Source organism: Chiroxiphia lanceolata, chromosome 22, assembly GCF_009829145.1.
Source record: "Chiroxiphia lanceolata isolate bChiLan1 chromosome 22, bChiLan1.pri, whole genome shotgun sequence".
NCBI classification, from domain to species: domain Eukaryota; kingdom Metazoa; phylum Chordata; class Aves; order Passeriformes; family Pipridae; genus Chiroxiphia; species Chiroxiphia lanceolata.
The window spans coordinates 4,500,526-4,523,270 of record NC_045658.1 but is presented as its reverse complement, the minus strand read 5'-3'; the positions used below and the strand labels follow the sequence as shown (position 1 = coordinate 4,523,270).

The 22,745-nt window shown below is 49.5% G+C and overlaps 1 protein-coding gene across 2 annotated transcripts; it reads right to left on the bottom strand.

The window, feature by feature from the left end:
• Positions 1-556: 556 nt before the first annotated feature.
• ENO1 (enolase 1) lies at positions 557-14,106 on the bottom strand. Of its 2 annotated transcripts, XM_032708973.1 has the most exons (13): positions 13,999-14,057; positions 13,384-13,524; positions 9,743-9,836; positions 8,386-8,481; positions 6,064-6,122; positions 5,404-5,473; positions 5,084-5,217; positions 4,746-4,968; positions 2,962-3,159; positions 2,517-2,718; positions 2,029-2,137; positions 1,511-1,569; positions 557-1,018 (listed from the first exon to the last, which is right to left on the bottom strand). In XM_032708973.1, exons 2-13 carry the CDS (start codon positions 13,519-13,521, stop codon positions 949-951), a joined length of 1,452 nt encoding a protein of 483 aa, XP_032564864.1. In that variant the 5' UTR covers positions 13,522-13,524; positions 13,999-14,057; the 3' UTR covers positions 557-948. The 2 variants fall into 2 exon arrangements, with proteins under 2 accessions (XP_032564864.1, XP_032564865.1); XM_032708974.1 differs by lacking the exon at positions 13,384-13,524 and having other exon boundaries at positions 13,999-14,106.
• Positions 14,107-22,745: the final 8,639 nt, after the last annotated feature.

The window sequence follows — 22,745 nt, the reverse complement described above, 5'->3', positions numbered from 1 at the left end:
GCCAAGATGTGCAGCAGGCCCTGGCAAAGGTCACAACTCCTGTCAGGATACACCTCAGCTTTGATACATGAGGGAAATCTGAGCTTTTCCTTCTCCCCTGCAGAATCACTATTGATCCATAGGTTAAAAACCTATTCTTAGTCTCCCTTCCCAATGACTGAACAGATCCTTGAAGGCCAGCTTGGTACAGGCACCTACACTGAGCTAATTGTCACCTTGTCACAAAGCAACAGCCCAGCCCCTAGCACAGGAACAGTTCAACTCTCACTCCCTCCAGAACAGCTTCAAACCAGGATGTGATGGGAGGGTGGGGAGGCCCTGGCACAGGTTGCCCAGAGAAGCTGTGGCTGCCCCTGGATCCCTGGGAGTGTCCAAGGCCAGGCAGGACAGGGCTTGGAGCAACCTGGAATAGTGGGAGGTGTCCCTGCCCATGGCAGGAGGTGGAACAAGATGGGCTTTAAGGTCCCTTCCAACCCAAACCATTCCATAATTCCATGATGCAGAGGTGGGTATCCCTGCCCCCCATCTCCTCCAAATAACTCAAAACCACACGTTGTTGGGTTGTTTGATGCTTTTATTTATCACATGTAAAAACACTACTAACTCTGTCTGCAGGTACCTCTGGCTGCACTGCAAATCACACAGCTCCAAACATTGACAGGCAGAGAAAGGAACTAAAGTGTTGATGCCCAGAACCACAATGTCAGGATCCCTGAGGGTGTTAAATACACAGAACCCCCTCAAGGACTGTTCTACAGAAGCAGTAGAGCATTACAATTAACACATCAGAGTTGGTGAAAACACTGGGTGAAGGGATCATCTAGGGGGGGAAGAGGACCTGCAGACTGGTCTTTTCCTTCAGCTGCCCTTAACTTTCTAGTACAGGTAACTGTGATCTAAGTAAATGACTGGTGCTCAAAGCCAGAACAGGGGTCGACTGATCCACACTTAGTTGACACGAGGGTTCCTGAAGTTCCTCCCAGCAAAGCGAGCCTTGCTGCCAAGCTCCTCCTCAATTCTGGGGGGAGGCAAGAGAGCACTGGGGGTCAGCAGACAGCACAGAGCTCCTGCACCAGCACAGCCACTGGCCTTACACTGAAACCCTCAACCTACGTGGTGCTGAAGGCACTGCCAGTGACAAACCAGTTCCCACCAGTCACAGAACTGCCCCATCGGGTCAGTGCCCCCCATCTGGCAGAACTCAACCCAAACATTTTAAATGCTTGCCCAGGGGAACTGCCCCATGCAGAGAGAAGGACAATCTCACATCCAGATCACATGCTTTATGTGATGCTCCCTCAGTGTGTCTGTTAAGGACCTCACCCATCCAGCTCAGCCTTCAGCCACCCTACAAAGCACCGGCCCAAAAGCACCTCTGCCAGGGTCACTTTATGTCCTTCAGCTGCAGGGTGTTTCTGAGAGGCAGAAGACCAAGCTGTGCCCCCCAAAGCATTACTGGAGCATTCATTCTATGCCAGGCTCAGCCCTGTTCCCCTTTCCCAAGGCTCACCTCAGCAGCTGGTTGTACTTGGCTAAACGCTCGGACCGGCAAGGGGCACCAGTTTTGATCTGAAAGGGAAATCACAAAGTTATGAAGAACTAGAGCAGAAACCAGGCCAGAGGGGCCAACACAAAACTCTTCAGAGAAACAAGCATAATTATGTAATAGTAATTTAGTGATAAGCTTTATTTGAGCATCAGGCTCAATATCTAAACACTCAAACACAAGAGGTTTGGGAGCAATAAAGATTATTCATTTGCTATCAGCCTCAGGATCGGGAAATCCCAGTACACCCACTGGAGTTGACAAAGGTTTTTTAAATTGGTGGTTAAAGGTGAGTTTGCACAAGATAACAATTTTCCTGTCACACTGTTGTGAGTCAAATCGTCTCCCTGTGTACAGGCACAGCAAACCTGCACACCTGAAGGCAGAGCAGCCTCCAGCTGCAGTGCAGCATGGCCTTGGCTTCACCACCAAATTAGCTCATCAAGCAAAAAAGCCAAACTGCAGCAGGCACAGATACCAACCTGACCAGTGCAGAGACCCACGACCAGGTCAGCAATGAAGGTATCTTCTGTCTCTCCAGAGCGGTGACTCACCATCACACCCCAGCCGTTGGACTGGGCCAGCTTGCAGCTGGAAGAGATAAAGACACGAGGTTCACACCGTGCCCATGTGCCCAGCAGCCTCTGCTCTGCTGACAGTGCCAGGTGGCAGCATTCCTGGCTTTGGCAGGACAGGACTACCCTTTGGGGCAGGCCAGGATCACACGACAAGGTGGTGACCAAGAGCCACTTTCACGCGTGCTCAGACCCTGTGAGGTTGTTCCGTGTGCCCCGTGATGCCAACACCACGAAGGTACAAGTTTACTTGCAATATCCTCTCTCAGTTAATAATTGTTCTCCCTTCACAGATGCTCCACCAACAGATTTTTTGTTCCCCTGGATCTGGTCTGTATGTTCACCTCCCTCAAAAAACAACCCCATGCCTGCCTGGCCAAGGAGGGAGAACTTACGCTTGCAGGGACTCTGTCACGGAGCCGATCTGGTTGACCTTGAGCAGGAGGCAGTTGCAGGCTTTCTCCTCCACAGCCTTGGCAATGCGCTTTGGATTGGTCACAGTCAGGTCATCACCAACCACCTGGATGCCAGCACTGCCAGTGAACTTCTTCCAGGCAGCCCAGTCATCCTGGTCAAACGGGTCTTCGATGGACACCACTGCAGAGGGACACCAGCAGCTTTTAGACAACAGCGGCCTGAAAGGTCTTGTTTGAATGCAGTGGTACCAAAGTGCTGCAGCCAAGCACTACCCACTTTGAAGAACATTCCTAAGCCCCCTAAGAGGCTGATCAAGGGAGGAGCTCTCGATCCCTCCTGTAAGAGAGGCTGCACAGCAGCTCTTTCTTTCAGCAATCAACCCCTACCCACCACTACTGTGCTTCTTGTTAATGAAGAACTCACCGGGGTAGCCCTTGACAAAGCCCTTGTACAGGTCAGCCAGCTGGTCAGGAGTGATGTATCTGCTGGGGTCATCGGGGGATTTGAAGTCCAGGTCATACTTCCCATCCCGGTAGAACTCTGAGGCAGCCACGTCCATGCCAATGACCACCTTGTCGGTGTATCCGGCCTTGGCGATCGCCGTCTTCAGCAGCTCCAGGGCTGGAACACAGGGAGGGATCTCTGAGCTCCTGCCAAACATCTTAACCCAAAAGCTGCTCATTTCCCAACAGCAGCACGGTCACTTGGCAAAGAATCTCCATTACCCACTTTGGAAAGCCCAAAGGCTGCACAGAAAAGGTTCTTAAACTCTCCCACTTCTGAACTGACTGGAACAAGATATTACTCTAATACTGCTTTTAGCTTGTAATACCCTTGAGACACCATTATGGGATTCCTAATCTCTTCAGGCAGGACTACATGTCAGCCCAGAAAGCTTAATGCTAGGTGATACCACATCCTCCTTCAGCTTTATGCATGTGGGCAGGAAGCACTGGCTGCACTCTAATCCCTTTTAGCTCCACATCAAGTGCTGTCCACGGAAGCAGTGAGCATCCAAACCCTGACAGGCAAGGGGATACAGCCTGCCTCTGCACAGGGCACCCCTCTTGGCATCTACCTGTTCTCCACTTGCACATTTATCTGCAGAAGAGGGGACAGAACCACTCAGGAAAAGTCTCTGGATACTGCCCACTGTGCTACTGTTTGGCAGAGCCCAAGCAAGGGAACTCTGTATGATCCAACCAGTAAAACTCTCCCCGTTACCCCTGACTCTGAGTGAAGCAGCTGGGATCAGCCAGGCTATCTGCAGTAGGAAGCTTAGATCAAGTGGTTTTATTTCTTGTTGGTTTGGGTTTTTTGTGGGCTTGGTTGGGTTTTGTAAGATGCTAATGTAGCACAGGCTGCAAAAGCAGCTGCTGCCAGCAACACAAATTCCTTGGGCTGTAACAGTCATTCAAGGTCATCCTCACTGAGGTCTGTGAGGGCACAGACCCAGCAAAGCTGCATGTGACAGGGACTCAGAAATGGCCCCATTCCTGGTGCTGCCTCAGTATCTTCAGTGTCAGAAAAGGCAGTGCAGTTTAGAAGTCACCCTAAACAATAACATAACTAACAGGTGTAAAGTAGCAAGCAACTTAAGAGTTGTAGTATTCTACTGCCTTAGCAGCTCCATTTCTGTGAGAGGCAGAAAAACAGCTCCTCTGTCACAGTTTTTGTAGGAACAGGTATTTCACTTCCCACAGACAAACTGCCTCTCCCACAGGTTCCTGAACAGAACTGTTTGGCCATGGAAGCAGCAACTGCCTCAACTTCCCAGGCAAGCCTTCGTGCACTCCCACACATGACCAGGCAGAGTATAAACTGTTTTCCTCCCCTGTCAGCAGAAAAACAACTCCAGTGACCTTTGAGTACTGGTTCTGGGAGACCTGCAGTGCACAGATGTTTCCACATCACTTTTCAACTGGAAGGACACAAGATTCCCTTAAGCTGCTACAGGAATGGAACTAATGAGGCACTGAGGTTAAAGCCACCCTGTCAAGCTGCATAAGCTGATGTCCAAGGGAACACCTGACCACATCAGCAGAGCATCTCGGGATGTCTGTCAGGCTGAGAAGCAGAGCCAAGAAACAGCAGCAAGTCCTACACCTTTGAACCTCTTGATCCTGCTTTCCATTGATATTGGGCAGGCGTGGTCTTAATTCTCCAGCTTTCAGTTACAGCTCCTCCTGCATTTAGCTCATTCTTACCTTCTTTGTTTTCCAGGATGTTGGGGGCAAAGCCACCCTCATCCCCCACGTTGGTGGCATCCTTGCCATACTTCTCCTTGATGACATTCTTGAGGTTGTGGTAGACCTCTGCCCCGATGCGCATGGCCTCCTTGAAGCTCTCGGCACCCACGGGGAGGATCATGAACTCCTGCATGGCCAGCTTATTGCCAGCGTGGGAGCCACCGTTGATCACGTTGAAAGCCTTGGAGCAACCAAAAAAAGCCAAGTTAGAATGTTTCAGGGGAACTTGATAACAGCATTTGTGCCCATGAGGCATTATGAGGCACCTGAGGCTTCAGCCCCACCAAGAGACTCACAGGAACTGGGAGAATGACTTCTGCGTTCCCAGCAAGGTCGGCGATGTGACGGTACAAGGGGACACCCTTCTCAGCAGCACCAGCTTTGCACACAGCCAGAGACACACCCAAGATGGCATTGGCACCAAATTTGGCTGAAAGAGAAGGAATTGTTTATGGAAATGTCTTTATAAAGACACTCAGCAATGCCAGCCCCACAGTTTTAATTATGGCAGTGCACGGCACATGCCACACTCTACCCATTTCTGATAAAGCAAGTTAGAATTCTATAAACCCTTCTTCACCTTTCCACCCCTCAGGACAACACAAAGCCCACTTACATTTATTCTCAGTCCCATCCATTTCCAGCATCAGTTTGTCAATCTTTTCTTGCTCCACAACATTGACATTCTGCAGAGAGAAGCAAGCAAAAACCACTGTTGGACACCAAACACACATCCACAAACTCTCACCTACACCCCTGGCAGGCACCAAAACTTGCCATTATCACACAGCAGAACCTCTGGCCTCTTGCAGCAGACCAAGGCTGACAGGCAAGCTGGATGTGCAACCACTTCACATATTACCTAGTTTTGCACCATCCTTTGTAAGCAAGGCTTAGAGCCCACAAAGAACTCAGGAATCTCACACAAGCAGACTTTTCTAGATCACTCAGATTCCCTTCCAAATTACCCAGCTTGGATGAAACCCAGCCTCTCCTCATCATTCAGCCACTCAAGTATAAAGCACACCACTGCAGCTCTCAGGTGCTTGTGTTCCTACACACTGCACCACCAGGCTGCCAGAGATGGTTTGATCATGTATTAGATATGCATTCATTAAGTAAATTAAGTAAAACAATTGCTGTAGTCAGTTTGTTCACATGCACCCCAATCCACTAACACCCCCCACGTCACACAGTTCCTCCAACCACCCTGAGGGGTGGTTTGGCCACACTGCCTGGCTTTAGGTGAGGTTAGGGAAAGGCAGATTGCTCCTACCTTGCTAACCAGTGCAGGTGCAATCGTTTTATTGACGTGCTCAACAGCTTTTGAGACACCTGGAAGGAACAAGCAGATCAGACACTGGTCAATCACACAGGTTATGCAGGTGTTAGTAGGGATCTCAGGAGCAGTAACATCTCAGGAATACCACCTCATGCTACTCCAGCCCCAATCCAACCTGAGCTCAGAGAGAGGTCACCTCGACTGAGTGGGAGCTGCCTGAAGGACACACTGCCCAGGAATGCCTGTGCAGGGTTAGAATGCAAGGCCATGCACTGCAGGAGCTCACCCGAGTGACAGGGCTGCACTGAAAGCACATCCATTACCTGTGTGCACAGGGCTGTCCCCAGGAACTCGTTAACATACTTAACAGCTCTGGAGACACCTGACAGAAGCCAAACAGGACAACAGAATCAAGGAAGACTCACAGCCAACCCCACAGGCATGCAAGAGAAAGGACACACACAGGTGAACAGACCTACCAGCCAGCAAGAGCCTGACACTGAGCAGTGGACCAGAAACAAAAGGTCCAAAGAGCAAAGGAAATTGTGCAAGGCTGTATTTGAGTTTTCCACCCAGGTCTCCATAATTCTGACAACAGCACTTTGGACCCAAACCTCAAGTGGTTGAATGACAGCATTTACAGAAGGTTTTAGGATGGGCTACTCATAGAATCTATGAAAAGGGGGAAAGAAAAAGGTTTCCCTAGAAGTTAGGTATGCAGCAGCTCATGCATTTCACCATCTGCTATCATTCTGTAACTTTGCTAAAGCATCACCCTAGCACATATTTTACTGTGCAGTGTTTAAACATTTCCAAAAACCCCACGTTCAGAACAGTGAATGCTAATTAACTGCACCCTAAACCACATTAATTGCTTTTCCAAATAGTCTAAGTCTGCAGATTTATATTACAAAAGGCCTACCAGTTATCTGCAACTCATCCCATTTGGTGATTATTTTTTCACAACTCCTGTTATCTCCCAGCTGACAAAGCCCTTCAGCTGCCACAGCCTGTTAACCACTGTCTAGTTACATGCCATTAAGAACTGCCTGTAGGATCAGACTTAACAGGTCTAAGCACACACACATTTAGCACAGTGAGGTAAGTACACATTTACTCTTCTCAAGAAGAAGTGCCCTGGGTAAACAGCATAAGCTTTTCAGCTTTTTGGGATATTCAGTTATCCAGGAGTTTATTCTGTGTTAAAAGTATTAACAACCATGAATCTTCTAAGACAAAGCTCTCCAAGTTAATTCAGTAGTTATCCACTCTAATTGCTCTTTCTTAATAGGCAAAAAATATTTCAGCTTCCTTTCACCTGACTGGCAAAAGAGTCTGAAAATAATTCCCTCACCCAGCCAAAAGTCAAGATGATTGCTTATACTTGGAAGGCATCACCAGTGCTTTTAGAGCAGCAAGTTAGAAAGGAGCCCTGACTGTCCAAGCTCTCAGAATGGTCATAAGAACTACAATTAGGATGTGTATTAGGTAATGACATCTTGTTTGCAGCTTTTCATTCTCACCCATACTTGTTCCCCAGCCAGCCTGGTGACTGCTGTGTTTAATTTCCTTTCAGAGCACACAATCAGTCCCCAGACAAGTAAAATATTAACACCACTAACACAAACCTAAGTATCTGGCTATCTGTAATGACAGACAGAATTCAGAGTGGCTTTGGCTGCTGTGCACCCTGAAATAGAAGCATCCTCCAGGATTACCAGTGCAGAGCTGCACATTAGCTGTGGACAGCAGCTGATATAAAATCTCAGGTTCAGGATCTAAGGAGTCTACAGCGACAGAGCTGACAGATTTAAGGGTTCTTTGAGAATTTGGCCCATGGAAAGACCTTGTGACTGGCTCCAAGCCTTTTGGAGGAGGCAGTGTGGATGTCCTCATGGCACCCTGCTGATGCACTCTGCACTGACACACACACAGGGCAAGGGGAGCAGCATACCAGAGGACATTTGGGCACACTGTACAGAGACACTGGCACCTGCCTGGCCTGTCCAAGCTCCACAGACCCACCTGTGCAGGTACAGTGACCTCCAGCAGGAGGCAGCTGCACTGCTGGAGGCAGAGTCACCCTGCACATCATCCCCAGAGAACCAGCCCAGCAGCCTCTGCTTTCCCTGTGCCCCAACCCACAGCTGTCCCCTCCCTGTCCATCTCCACTGGCCCTGCTCACTTGCCATGCCTTGTACAGAACACAGACAGCAGCACAGGAGCCCTGGTGTCCTCTGCTACAGTGCAGCAGCAGCACATGCAGGGACACAGCCACTGTGACAGGGCTCTCTGGGGACCCAGACTCAGGGTTACCTTTGCCCAGGTAGCGTGTCTTGTCATTGTCACGAAGCTCCAGAGCTTCATAGATTCCAGTTGAGGCACCACTGGGAACAGCAGCTCTGAACAGACCTGTGCACAACACAAAAATGAATTGTCTTGGCACGTTCAAACCCACAAAACATCCACAAACCATCCCAACCTGCCCATACTTCCATCCCTGGAGATGGGAGAGGAAGTCTCTAAACCACATCTCTGCTCACATGTACAGTGATCCTAAGAGGGTTGTCTGCTCCTTGACAGCATCACCAGTTTATCAGTGTTTCCCTCACAGACTCATTCTCTTCCACTGTGCATTTCAAGTGTTTAAGTTACAAACCCATCCATTCTTTTTCCAAAAAGGCAGCTTTACTCACTGGATCTACTTTTGAGCTCAGTCTGGCGGGCAAGCTCTTAAAGTCTAAGATATGGCATAAAAGGGACAATTAAGAGGTCTATTTTGTTAATGTGAGTTCTGAGCTCTTCTGACAACAGCAGAGCCACCCAGACAGCCCATTCCTCCAGCCAAGGATGCTGAACTTGGAGCAACTCTGCACACTGGAGTCTGTTCTGCCTGTGGTTCAAGATGCCAGCTTCAGCCTCCAGTCTTTCCCTTATCCCACTAAATCAAAGAGCTTAGTGGGGGCAGTCTCATTAAATGACTGCATTAATCCTTTGAGGCAGAAAGATCAGCTCTTTAGTCAGTGTATTACAGCCATTGTGTTTGCTCATTCCACCAAAGCACGTCGGTATGAGTCTGCACAATGCCTTTGTCAGATCCTATCAGATGTGGGATGAACAACTCACAAACCAAGGGAAAGTCCTACAATAATTAAAAATATAAGATGTTATATGTGAAGGCCCAATTAGACAAGTTCTTTAGTCATGCCTGAGTTCTCACACAGAGAAGAAACCATTACTCAAAATTCAGCTCTGCAGCAGACTTTCATTGCAGCAAGTGACTGCCAGACAAGGTGCAGTCAGACAGAGTTTGGGGAGCACTGACCACCAGGACCAGCAGCAGCTGCTCAAGGACAGGAACAAAGGCCTTAAGTTTAGTTTGCAACTGCTATCCCAGTTTATGTTTGGGGTAGGGGAAGGAAGGCAGGTTTGGAACTGCACTGGCACAATTTAGACTGCAAGAAGCAGCACACTTCAAAACACCCTGCACTGTCCAGGCCAGGAACTTGAGCTCAGCAAACTCATCCCAGGAGAATGAGGCAGAGGTTTTTCCTGCCAGTCTCAACAAGTTCTATGTATGGAAGAAAAAGTAAGCACAACTGCAAGGCTAGAATGGGATAATTTGTTCCATCAGATATAAGAAAGGAGTGAACCCCTACAGCTGAGGACTCACCTTTGTTGGTGTACAGGTCCACCTCAACAGTGGGATTCCCACGAGAGTCAAAGATTTCACGGGCGTGGATCTTGGTGATGGACATCTTTAATACCTGAAAAGAAGATTTTAGCATTACTCATGGAATGGGTTGGAAGTTTCCTTCTGATCATCTCATTCCACCCTCTGCCATGGGCAGGGACACCTTCCACCAGACCAGGTTGCTCCAAGCCATGTCCAACCATCCCCAGCTTCCAGGGATGGGGCAGCCACAGCTTCTCCAGGCAACCTGTGCCAGTGTCATCACCTTTATCATTAAAAAACCCTCTTCCCTATGTCCAAGGGAGAGTCTCTTTTGATGTTTTTAAGTGACCTCATTGCAGTATCATGAGACCCTGCACGAAACAGTAGGAGCAGATGATGTGAATGCAGGCTCCTGGTAGGGAGCAAACTTCTCTAGAGAAATTGTCTGAATGGAAAATGGGAGCTTCAGCAGGGAAGGGAGGAATCTCTAATTAACAATACCAGACATGCCTTTCTGGTGTCAGGTCACAGTGTCCTCACAGCTATAAAGTGGTAATTCCTTTGAAATATGGCACCTTCCTAATTCCCAGGAGTCCTCAAGTCTCTGGGTAGGCTCTGCACAGTCACCAGAGTTGGGGTGACCATCATGTTGCAGCCTAAGCTGCAGGTGAGCAGAGCAGGCAGAGCCCCATCCCACACCCTTCCCACCACAACCTGCCAATGCCACTCCCCAGCTCCTCGGGCTCCCCAGAGGCTGGTTGGTTGTGTGTGGCTTTTAGCAGCTTCAGCCACAGGCACAACCAGCACCACCCAACTCTCACCAGGCCTGTCCCAGTCCCTCTCCCACACAGCCCAGGGGTGCCAGGGACACAGAAACCCCCTCAGGCCCCCTGCCCAGGGACTCACAGGCCTTGCACTGCTCTAAGCAGGCAGCAACTGCTGCAAGCATCAGCTTGAATTTTATATCCTGTAATAAGTAATACCTGCAGGCATGAGACCAGTTCAAAAACATCACACTGAAGGAAAACTTAAACTTGGCGAGAGTTCAGAGTCAAATGTTGGGAAAAGTCTTAACATAGATGGGAAGAACAGTCTAAACCCAGAAGGCTGGTTTCAGAGAGAGATCTCTCACCACATAAGAGCAGCCAAGCAATCCTAATACAGGAAATCTCTGCTACCAGTTAAGAGTTCTTTTTGATAAGAGTCTGAAGTGCACCAGCTCTTAGTATGCACAGCAGCTGCTCAGAGCCAACCAGAGCCTGTGTCGAAACAGAAACAGCCACAGCTCTAATTAAGAGCTTGCATTAATAGTTACACCCTGTTGAGTATTTACAGGAATAGTTTTTCCTTTTAACTTTTCCTCTTAAAAGGAAGAAAATTCACCACAATGTTCTGAACACTTCCTCTTCCCCCTTCTCACTTCTACACACATAAGAAAACTCTTACGTAAGCTCGGCTAGATTTTAAAAACCAAGTCATACACATGCTTGTAAGCCACTCACTGGCACCAAACCCAGCCCATCTGCAGAGAATAAAGCTCAGCCTCAGAAGCAGAACTATCTGGAATCTGGCTTTTTGGCAAGCCAGTGTGGGTGGCAACTCTGTTTACAGAAATGGTCATGAATCCACAGTTACTGCAAAGTTAAGAAAACACGACCTTAGAAATGCTGCTGTTTGTTCTGAGTCTGTGTGAGGAGTCACTTCACACACTCAGTTCTTCCTCCATGGCAAATTCCTCCCCCTGAAACACAGGCAGCCATTTGCCTTGTCCCCTTGGCTTTCAAGTGTCCCTTCCAGCTGTCCTGCCCCTGGTTGTATAACCTCTAACATTTTCAAGGGCCTGTTTAGAGTCAGACCCACACACTGACAGATGATATGACTAATCTAGGAAGCAACACAACTTACTTGGAGTTGACCTTCACGTTGCCACTACTGAGCTTCAACCAGTGAATAACACACAAGCTAGAAATAAATCCCTGCAACTCTCCAGTTATCAGTCCCACCCACACCAACACTTATCTCTCTGCAGGTGCACTGAGCAATGGCTACCAGGAAGATTCCCAAGAAGATTTATTAGAGTTTATTAGGTTGGCACTTTCATTTTCAGAACGGTGGCTCTGTCACAAAACTTTAGGTGCCTTATTCTTTGAAAGCACAGCCAGCTCACAGGAAGTCTTAGCACAATGCAAGAACTGTTTGTTGACCTCCACAAAGGAGGCACTTCAGGAATACACACTCCAAGAGCTTCCACTGGGAATGTCTGCCAGGTCTGATGTTACTGAGCATCCTTGACAAACGACCTCTCCCTTTTCTGCACAAAGAGCCATTTCACAGCACCACTCCAGAAATCCTTCACACTTTCTTCTTGCTCATTTTGCAAACCCCCTCACTCCCGTGCTCAAGGAACAGTTTTCCCACTGAGCTACAGGGTAAAACTGAAGCTGTTTAGCTCCCCACGAGCTCAGCACTATGAATCCTGCCTCAGTCAATTCAATCAACTCATCTAGAACACAAGGGGCAGCCTGAGCACAGGTTTAACTGTGGAAATGCTGACTGAAGGCAGGAGAGGTCACCAGCAGCACTGTCTGCTCCAGACCTTTGTCCTGAGCCGTGGAATCAGCCCAACACGCAAATACCACAGTGGTATTTAACACACACATTGCCTTAAACCTTTTTCTGTACCATAATCTGCTGCCAAGGTCACTGTCTCCCTGCAGGGGAGAAGCCACACACACCAGCTTTCCTGGCCTTCCCAGGAACACACGTGTCAGCACCTACTCAAAGCTAAGTCACAACCCACTGCCAGCTCTGAGTACTCACTCCACTATCACCTGAAGTCCAAGAAACCACCACTTATCCCCCATCTGATTCTGTGCTCTGCCCAGGAAATGCAGTATTCTCACACCACTGGGGACTACTCCAACTGAAAATTATTTCTAAAGATTTTATTTACAGCCAACTTTATCATCAAAGCCTGTCCTTGTGAGCTGTTTTGCAGCCACATGTCTGTAAAGTCAAGACAGGGTTACAGCTGAGCACTGCAAGCATCTGAATGGAGATTTAAAAAGCAACACTAAAGTTTGGCCTTAAGGAAGAACTACCCTAGAGTCTTATTACAGAACTGCCACTTACCAGTTTTGCATGACATTTAAACGTCCTGTATGACCACAACTCTCATACCATTACCACCCTGAATATAGTTTACTGCCCATTAGACCTTTGAGCTCACTCTATCGGATTCAACACATCAAATCCACTGCTAAAGCACTCCTGAAAACCGGGCAAGATGTGCACCTTCCAATCCTACTGCTCTGCATTCCACGGGGTTTAAATTCACCTTTATCTCTGTAACATGATACTACGGGTTCTAAACAATGCCCGGCAGGGAGTAAATCGCAGACGTGCAGAACCACTTTCTCTCTCGGTGTTCAACAAGATGGAGGCCTGAACCTGCATTGCCTCAGCCCGTGGGTTTGGATGACAAACTTCAGTACTTCCTGCCAGGCTCAGACAGTCACAGCCCTACCCTGTGACTCAGCAGGCGAGTAACGGAACGGGAGGAAGCCCAGGATCCTCTCCGGCAGTCCCTGCACGAGGCGAGAGGGTTAACACGCAATTCTTCAGTTCTTTCTGCACACCTCAACATCCAGGGATGCACATCCACGCGCTGCTGCCTTGGGATAACCAGCACTTAACCACCCGCTAAGAGACCTCAGGCACGGACTGGAGCGCCGACGGCAAACGTTAAATATTTGAGACGGGCAGCTGAAGGACATCCACTAAAGAGGGGGAAAGTCCGAATCACCGCAGGCAATCCGAGCGTGATTGTTAATGACTAAGAGGGAGAGGTTAAACTCTGCCTTTGAGGATGCCTCGACCCAACATATCCCCCAAAGTTTGGCCCAGCATTGACCCACCATATCTCCCCGATTGTGTCCCCGCCTTGACTTATATGACCCATCATATTCCCCCGATTTTGCCCGCGCCTTAACCCTCACATCCCCCTGATTTCACCCCCTAGTCCCACACGTTGGCGGGGTTCAGGCCGCCCAGACCCCCCAACCCCCACCGGTGCTGCGCGAACCGCCCACAGCCGCCTGCACCCCTCAGGGACCACCGAGCCTCGGCACAGCCCGGCGGCACGGCCCCATCCCACGGGGGCGGCCGGGACTCCGCCGCTGCCACGCGGGGACTCTGAACCGCGTCCCCGGTGCTCGCGGGGCGCCGAGGCCGAGCGGTGCCGGCGCACTCACCGCTGTGCCGGCAAACCCGCTGCGCAGCTCCGCCGATCTCGCCTCCCCGGCTCTGACTGAGGGCGAGCGGCCGCGCGCCCGCCCGCCTATAGCCGCCCTCGCGCTCAGCGCCCGCCCCCCGGCCGCCCCCATTGGTCGGTCCGGCCCCGCGCCGCGCTCCGATTGGCTGCCGGCGCCTCGCGCCAGAGGCGGGCTGGGGTGCGTGCGCTACGTGCCGCCGAGAGCCGGCCGGCGCCGCGTGCACAGTGCGCGCGCGTGGGGGGCGGGGCCAGAGCGGCTCATGCGGGCGGGGGGGGCGGGGCCAGAGCGGCCCATGCGGGCGGCGGGGGCGGGAAGGGGACGGGACCATGTGACGGGGGGAGCAGGGGGGGGGTCGAGGGACCGCGCGAGGGACCGTCGCGGAGTCATGGAATGGTTCGGGTTGGAATGGACCTTAAAGATCATCCAGTTCCAAACCCCTTACATAAGCAGGGACACCTTCCACTGCAGCAAGTTGCTCCAGCCTGGCCCTGGACACTCTCTGGGCAGCCTGTGCCAGTGCCTCACCACCCTCACAGCAAGAAATTCCTTCCCAGTGTCCCATCTAAACCTCCTCTCCTTCAGTTTAAACCCATCCCCCTCATCCTGTCACTGCATGCTCCTGTAACAGTCTTGCGCTGTAAGTTCCCCTCAGGCGCTGGAAGGCCACAATTAGGTCACCCCAAAGCTTCTCTCTGGGCTGAACAGCCCCAGTTTTCTCAGCCTTTCCTCACGATTGTGTCCATCTGGGGAGCTGGGTCCAGTTCTGGGCTCCTCAGCACCAGAGGAGCTACTGGAGAGGGTCCAGTGGAGGCCATAAGGATGATTTGGGGGCTGGAGCATCTCTTTGAGGAGGAGAGACCACGGGAGCTGGGCCTCGTTAGTCCGGAGAAGTGAAGACTGAGAGGGGACCTTATTAATGCATATAAATATCTCAGAGGATGGTGCCAGCGACAGGACAAGGAGCAATGGCCACAAACTAAAACACAAGAAGTTTCACCTCAACACGAGGAAGAGCAGGAGGGCGGCAGAGCCCTGGAACAGCCGCCCAGGGAGGGTGTGGAGTTTCCCTCCCCGGAGCCATTCCAAATCCACCTGGGCACATTCCTGTGTCACCTGTTCCAGGTGACCCTGCCTGGGAAGAGGGGTTGGGCTGGATGATCTCCAGACGTCCCAATAATTTTGTGGGAATGGCAACTAAGCCCAGAAAGAGGAAGGCTGGAAGGGGGTGTATGTGTGTGTTTGTATTAGTTCTAGGAAAAGGTTAATTACAATAAATATTTACTTTGATTTTTAAGCAAGTAACCATCACACTTCCCAGGGTGAAAAAGGAGCACTTATGTTGATGGGTTATGACACTTTGTATCAGTGTGCCAGCAGCAACAAAAACTTTTCCAAGTGTTCTGCCTGGATCTGATTCCCCAAGACACATGTTTGAAAACTATGTTGTTACAAAAAAACCCAGAGCAGAACAGAGCTCAGAACCAGCCACAGAATTAAGGACTTTGCCAAAATGGAGTGATCTTTGCTCCTGAAAAGCTCCAACCCCTCTGTGGATGCTGTAAAAACATCCAATTATTCATTGACAATTATTCAGCCTGCTGTGCTATGGTGAGGTATGAGCCACTGGCTGAGCTGGGAGCCCTGTGATCAGCAAACCCTCCATCCCTGGAAAGTAACACTCAGCTGTCTGTGGACTCCATGCTGACCTCATGTCATGACCCTCACACGAATTGTTCCTGCTGTGGCACTGCCGAGGAATTCCTGTTCCTTCCATATTTATCCAAATCTCCCCACTAGCTGTTCCCTGGGACCACCTTGGCAAGGCCCTGCTCCATCTCCTGAATGCTGGAATGCTGCATGCTGGAATGCAGCCATGCCTCCCTCCCTCACTAAACATAAAAAAACCCCCTTCAAATCTGTTTTCATCAAGCCTGGAGTTGGGGTCTAGGGGCTCCAAGGGTCTGACAGACCTCAGGGTAAGTTCAGATTGGATATTAGGAAGAAATTCTTCCCTGTGAGGGTGGGCAGGCCCTGGCACAGGTTTGCCCAGAGAAGCTGCGGCTGCCCCATCCTTGGAAGTGTCCAAGGAGCAACCTGGTGTAGTGAAAAGTGTCCCTGGCCATGACAGGGGGCTGGAACAGGATGATTTTTAAGGTCCCTTCCAACCCAAACCATTCTGTGACGTGATTCTGTGCCCAGTTCACCCTGACTGCTCCAGACAGAGCCGCTTCCTCGCTCCCAGAGTCGGTGATGTTTGTGCTCTCTCCAGCCCTGCCTCGCCCTGCTGGCCTATGACTGATTATTTCTTCTGGGCACATTTTTCTTTCCTTCCTGAGAACATCCCCTCGGGGCAAGCTTTAAGTCTAATAAAAAGCAAAGGGAACCTGCTGAACTGACCTCCTTCCCCCAGCACGTCATTGCCACAGTGCCCCACAGGCCCCCTTGTGTGACCCCCCAGGCTCCCAGCAGGGAGAAGCCCTGTGAAATCCAAGCTGGTTTGGGACAGTGTGACGTGTCCCACGTGCCCACAGCGACACTGTGTGCTGGGGGTTGTGCTTTTTATGCAGGTTCATGTGGGCTGCACAGCCATGAAACCAGGTCGGCCCCACGGCTCTATATCCTTCGCCCCTCTGCCCGAAATGCCCGACTGGCTGATTGCTGCTGGTTGCACACAGCCGAGATAAAGCGATGTTGGCCAGGAAAAGGAATTAAACTGTCACTTAGGGGTAGATTAATTAATTAATTAAGCTTGGGATTAAACTGTCACTTCTAGGTAGATGATTTTTTGCAGTGCCAGCCTCCCCAAAACTCCACATTATACCCCTTAGAGCTGTGTACTTGGTATTACTGACCTTCCTGCAGTCTTACCCTTCCTGGTGCGAGGGCATAGGAGGGGAACATTCCCTTCAAAAACACATTCCAGATGCTGGAAATCACAAAACTGGATTTTTATGCTGGTTAACTGCTGGATTAGAGATGCTTCACCATCTTTGCACTTGGTAAAAGTCCCTTGATTGCCGTGCAGGAAAATCACACAGAGGTGCTCATAATGAGCTAAAGAAAATGGAGCACAGGAAAGCCTAAGGCAGAGGAAAATTAAACATTGTAGTAGCTGAGCAAAGGCTGATGCTGAAGTAAAATAGGGTGCTCTTTGGGGATACAAGATGTATCAGGAAAGGTCATAATTAGCTTGGTGGCAGGCAGAAGTGAAGTGTAAAGCAAACCCTCTGGCCTGGAGCACTGAGCCTCTTGCAGGTCCCTGTTCCTGCTCAGCCAAACCAAAGCTATGGGAGAGGACTGGCTGTAGAAGACCTTCCTTGTGAGGAAGAGTTTAGAACTTGTCCCTTGTCTGGGTTCTCCTTTCCTTGTGACCACAGAACCAGCACAAAGCGAATTCTCCTCCGTGGGAGTGTGAGGGACGAGCTGTGTGCTGAGAACCTGCATTCCCCAGCCCCAGCAGGCAGGACTCGGTCCTGGCCATGGCCACCGTGCCAAGAGCTGTGTCTGCTCCACTGGCTCGTGTGTCCATGAGGGAGGCACAGCTGGAGCCACTGGGACTGCAGTAGCTGGAGGCAGCAGTGGTCAGGCATCCATGATCAGAAGTCTGGCACTGTTCAGGTGTTGGTATAATATTTTTCTGGATCAGCAGATTTAAAATTGCACTGTACCATAAATATTAAAATGAAAATCGGAGCTGATATTAAAAAAATGCCGCTGCTCAGTCATGTGTCCTGTCTGATTTTTCTTTTTCTCTTCCTTCATAAAGAGCATTCCTAAGGCTATGAGATATCTAGGAAGCATGAGTTTCTGTGGGAATCCAAGCTTGTTACCAGTTAATCAAATACTCAGGGCACTCTTTTAAAGTATTTCTTTCATGGTTTGGAAGGGGGATGTATGGCTGATGGGGTGGACACTGGGAACAGAGGGGTTTGGGAAACATAAAGCCAGCAATCCCATTTGACAGCCCACGCAGGAACACCAACACAGCAGTGTAACTGCTGATGGAGCAGATGGAGGGAAAACACTGGTCTGGTTTACAGGCATCCACCACCCAGAGATGGAGAACAACTCTCATGATCAGAATCCCCTCCACTGCGAGGCCTGGTCATTCCTGGTGCTTTACAGGTAAAATTCCAAGTGGGATTGTGTAAGTTATTTGACTGCTCCAAACACACCGGTGAGCACAGCAGCTGACTGGGCCAGGCTTTCCCTTCCCTGGTTACAGCAGGCTGTGAGCTTTGCAGAGTGTGAAATCACTGGCTCAGGCAGCTGAGGATGCCAAGGCAGGGAGCAGAACAACCACAGATCAGGACTTGTTTGCCGGCGCATTAATGTGCTTAATGCCCATTAGCAGCGCAGGGCGCATTCCAGGGCGTGAGCTTTTGTAGCACCTTGAAAGCACTTCCTGAATACTCAGGGACTCCTCTTTCCCCCCCCCCCCAGTGCCTCACAGAACACCTGAAGAACATGTGTCTGGGTCGCTGCCTGTGCACCACCCTCGCCCGCTGCATCCGACAAGTGCCAGCCTGTTGGGGTTTGGATGGGGATCCTGAGGAAGAGCAGCCCTGCATCTCAGGGAACGAGGCTTCCCACGTCACCACAGCCAAGTGGAGATCTCCAGGGGAAAGCAGATGCAGAACTCAGCACTCTGTCACTCAGATTTCTCCTCCTCATTGACTCTGCAGATCCCACTATTTTAAGGAGCATCCATTGGAAAGGTAACGGCAGAGTCTGACTGATGCTGTTTCTGTGTGTCTGTTAAATTGCTGAATGACTGTTTAAAAGGGTTTCTGACTGTTTAAGAGGTTTTCTGACTGTTTAAGAGGTTTTCTTCCAGGCATTCAAAACTTCCTCTGACTTTACATCCTTCTCTCTCTCTTCTCATCCCCCTTCTCTGTCCTGCCTTTGTCTTACACCACGGGGCTTTAGGCACATGGATAGTGAAATGACTGCAGGTGACAGACCCGATGTCTTTCTTAATGCTTTTAATTTATTAATTCTCTTAATTCTGCTGTTCTCTCCCAGGGTTTTAGAGATGGACTGGTTAGTCCATTTTTGAGAGGTGACACTGTGGCACACTGTGGTCTGTGTGCAGCTTGAATAGTAGCAGGGTCAATCCTCAACCTCCGTGAGTAAATAAGGGCTGTGTTAGACACTGGGCAGAATATTTTGAACATGTTTTATTTAAAATGGAACATCCATGCACAACAACCACGACAACAACAACAAAAGAAGAGCAGGTAAGATGGCTCAAATAGGGAAAATATATACTGCTTTTTAACTGCTGTAAATTCCAACCTACATATACAGCCACTACATCTGTTTCCAGGTGATGGGGAAGGATTATTTGGAAGGGAACGAATGCACAAATCAGAGTGCTAATACCAGAGAGCACATTTCCCAGCAGCTGACAATCTGATATGGTGATTTGAAGTGAGACTGAAAGCTTTTAAGCCAGCTGGATATTAATTGCCAGGAATTGTGGATGCAAAGGCCAGAGCTGCTTGTTCCAACCACGGTGAAACCATTAAGTAATATCCTCTTTAGAGGCCAGTGTGCAAGCCTTGCACTGCCTCTTACAGAGTGTTTGAGGCTCCTTGCTGAGCAGGGCCCTCCCTCTCTCTTTGAGATGTATTCTGCTATAAAGGGGAAAGTATGCTTGGAATTGATTAGCCATTAAGAAATTATATTTGGTATTTAGGGTTGGGTGTTTTTTTAATGGAAACCTGAAAAAACCACAGCATGAGTAACCCAATAACAACTCATTTGCTTTCTTAACGAGTGCAAAATACTTATGTAAAGCACAGGAGTTATCAAGCAGGATTCTCTTGCCACAGAACAGGTACAACACAGACAGTAGGATTTAAATCTCCTTCATGTTGTCTTAAAAATGGACCTTATTCTCATGGGAATGACCTCTAGCTCCCATCATCACTTTAAACTCCTGTCATCTTCCTCCTCTTCTGAACTGGCAGAGTGCACTGGTGAGGAGCCACCAGAAGAGGAGGGACTGTGGGCACTTTACTCCGCTGAGTGTCCCTGCAAGGACCTTGCCTGCAGGAAAAAACCACTGCAGGGCTGAGCCAGCCAACATGGGGCTCTGACGACCCCAAGGAAAGCAAGGACTGGTTTCTTGATCTCTGAAACTGGATGCATCTGTCCCTAGTTTGGATCTCTGAGTCATTCAAGTCTGCTTTTATAATCCAAAGGAAACAGGCACGTCTGGGTTGACGTCAAGGACACCCGTGTGAAACAGAGCATTTGTGAAAAGGCTGTTTGTCAGCATGGGGTAGAAGGGAAGCTTAAGGTGGCAAACTTGCACCTAGACTAGAACTTTTACATGTCTTCTTGGAGCTCACACACTTTGGGATATGGAGTGATTGCACTTCTATCCCTCACTGAAAGCTGCCCAGGCTGTGAGCAGCTCGGCAAACACCCCCTGGCCCAACCACTCAGCACATGCCTCAAACAGGCAAAGGGTTGAGCAGAGTCTGAAATGCAGCAGATGGACCAAAGGCAACCATTAAACCTGTCAGAGGCTTTGTACCCACTGCTCCTCCCTAAACATGGGCCAGGAAAACCCATCTCTCGGTCCATTTCTGCCTTTCTCTGTGGAACAGATGTTGCTAACACCAATCTGGGATGCCCTGTTCCATGGGTGAGACCCAGCTCCTCTTTTCCATGATTTTTTTTTCTTGGTTCCTCTATCTTCCAATTTACCTGACACGACAGGAATCACAGTGAACCGCTGGGATCTCCCTACAGTCACATTTCTTAATCCAAATCCACATTACTGCTGCCTTCCCCACCTTCCACATCTATCAGCAAAGTGCTCTGACACGTTCAGAAAACCTCTGCAGAAGCTTTTTCCTCAGGCCAAGCCTCTTAACAAAGGATCTCTTCAAACCAGCCCTGCTCCTGTGTCCCCTCATCCAGCTTTCCCCACTCCCTTACCATGGATTTTCTTGCTCTTGGGGAAAACCAGCACAACCCTCCCCTCGGGTGTGGCCTCCTCATCAGGTGCTGAAGGAGTTGCACCTTTCTGATCTCTCTCAGCAGCTTCTCTTTGCACTGCTGGGTGAAGGTCCTGCACTCTGCTCCTACAGCAGGCTCTCCACCTCCCTAGAGAGCTGATTCCTGTGCTTTTGGTGAGCCCGGGGAGTGGTATCCCCCTCTCACGTGCACTTTTGGGATCACTGCATTGCTCTGCCCTGCTGAGCCACGTAGGAGTTAATGAATTCGTGCTTATACAGCTCTTTGAAGATGAAAAGTGCCATGGCAGGGCTCTGTTATTGTTACCATGTATGAAGAGGTCTGTACCAGACCCAACCGTATTGTGTTTGGCCACTGGATGTCACAGCTGCTCAACACACAATGCAGCTGAAAGCAGAAAGGAAAAGTGCTTACCCAGCAATGGGCAACAGCAACTTCCAGAGCCTTTCCTTGTTCTGTGCACAGCCTCTGTTTGTCAAGGGGCTGGGGGTCTTGTCCTCTGTTTGTGTCCTGCTCGTGTTGGTTTTCAGAGAGACTGAGCAGCAACTGTGCTTCCTGTGCCTGTCATTACACTGGGAGGTCAGGAGCAAAATGAGTGTTTTTATGGGAGGAGGTGCAGATATGTATAAAACACTAACAGCACAGGGAAGGTGAACAGGTATTTGCACAGGCTGACAAGCTGCTTTTTCACTGAATTATTCCCTTTCCGTCCCACCACCATCCAGTGCACAGCACAGAGCCCTGGAATGATGGAAAAATTTCCTCAAGGCCCCCCCTCTACAGCACTCCTTCAGTCCCCACATTCAGGCCACATTCCTGTGTTCCTCACACTAAATGCAGAGGGAAGTTTGACCTCCCCCTTCCTAACCCTCCCTTCACCTTTTGGGGTTTTTTTCAAAGTCTCAAGCAGAGATCCAGAACGTGAAGCCACTTTCGGCAAAGTCCACAGAGCAGCCCTATAGAGACATTACAAGAATTGTAATTACATTTCCTGGAAATGAAAATGAAGAGGGATTATTTGACAATGTTCTCTGCTTTTTATGGCATCACATTGTCCTTTTCTCCACCTTGGGGAAACAGTGAGTGAAAAGCTGCTCGTGCCCATGGAGCAATGAGGTGATAACCACCTCAGAAGTGATGTGAACATTAAAAAGGGAAAACTATTTTAAGATAATCCAAGGGTTATAGCTATAACTAAGAGTAATTGGCTGAAACTGAGCAAAAGAAAATTTAGGTTGACAGTGAACTGCAGGTAGATAATGCTGAGATCTCTTAGACTGTGAAATGGAATCCGCAGAGGGAACCTCTCTGCTTCAAAATGGGCAAATCCTGCTTTTAGGAACACTGATGTAAATCTCTGGTGTCAGTCTCTGACTGCCTCAAAGCCCATTTCTACCACAAAGCTTCAGTAGAATCAGTAAGTGTGTCAGAATTTGTAGCAGTAGAAGGTAAGAAGGTGTCCCTGCCCACGGCAGAGGGTTGGACTGGGTGATCTTTAAGGTCCCTTCAAACCCCAATAATTCCGTGATTCTATGATTAAATTTAGTCAAACACATCAAAATATTATATAGGATGAAGGAGGTCTGTGGGGATTGTGTGAACTGGAGAAATGAATTCCAGCACTTTTCTACCTCTTGTGATCTCTGTATGTACTTGAAAACCAGGGGGGGTAAAAAGAGGGGGGGGGGAAAAACCCACATGCGAAATTTCAAAGAAACGAGGGCGAGTTTTGG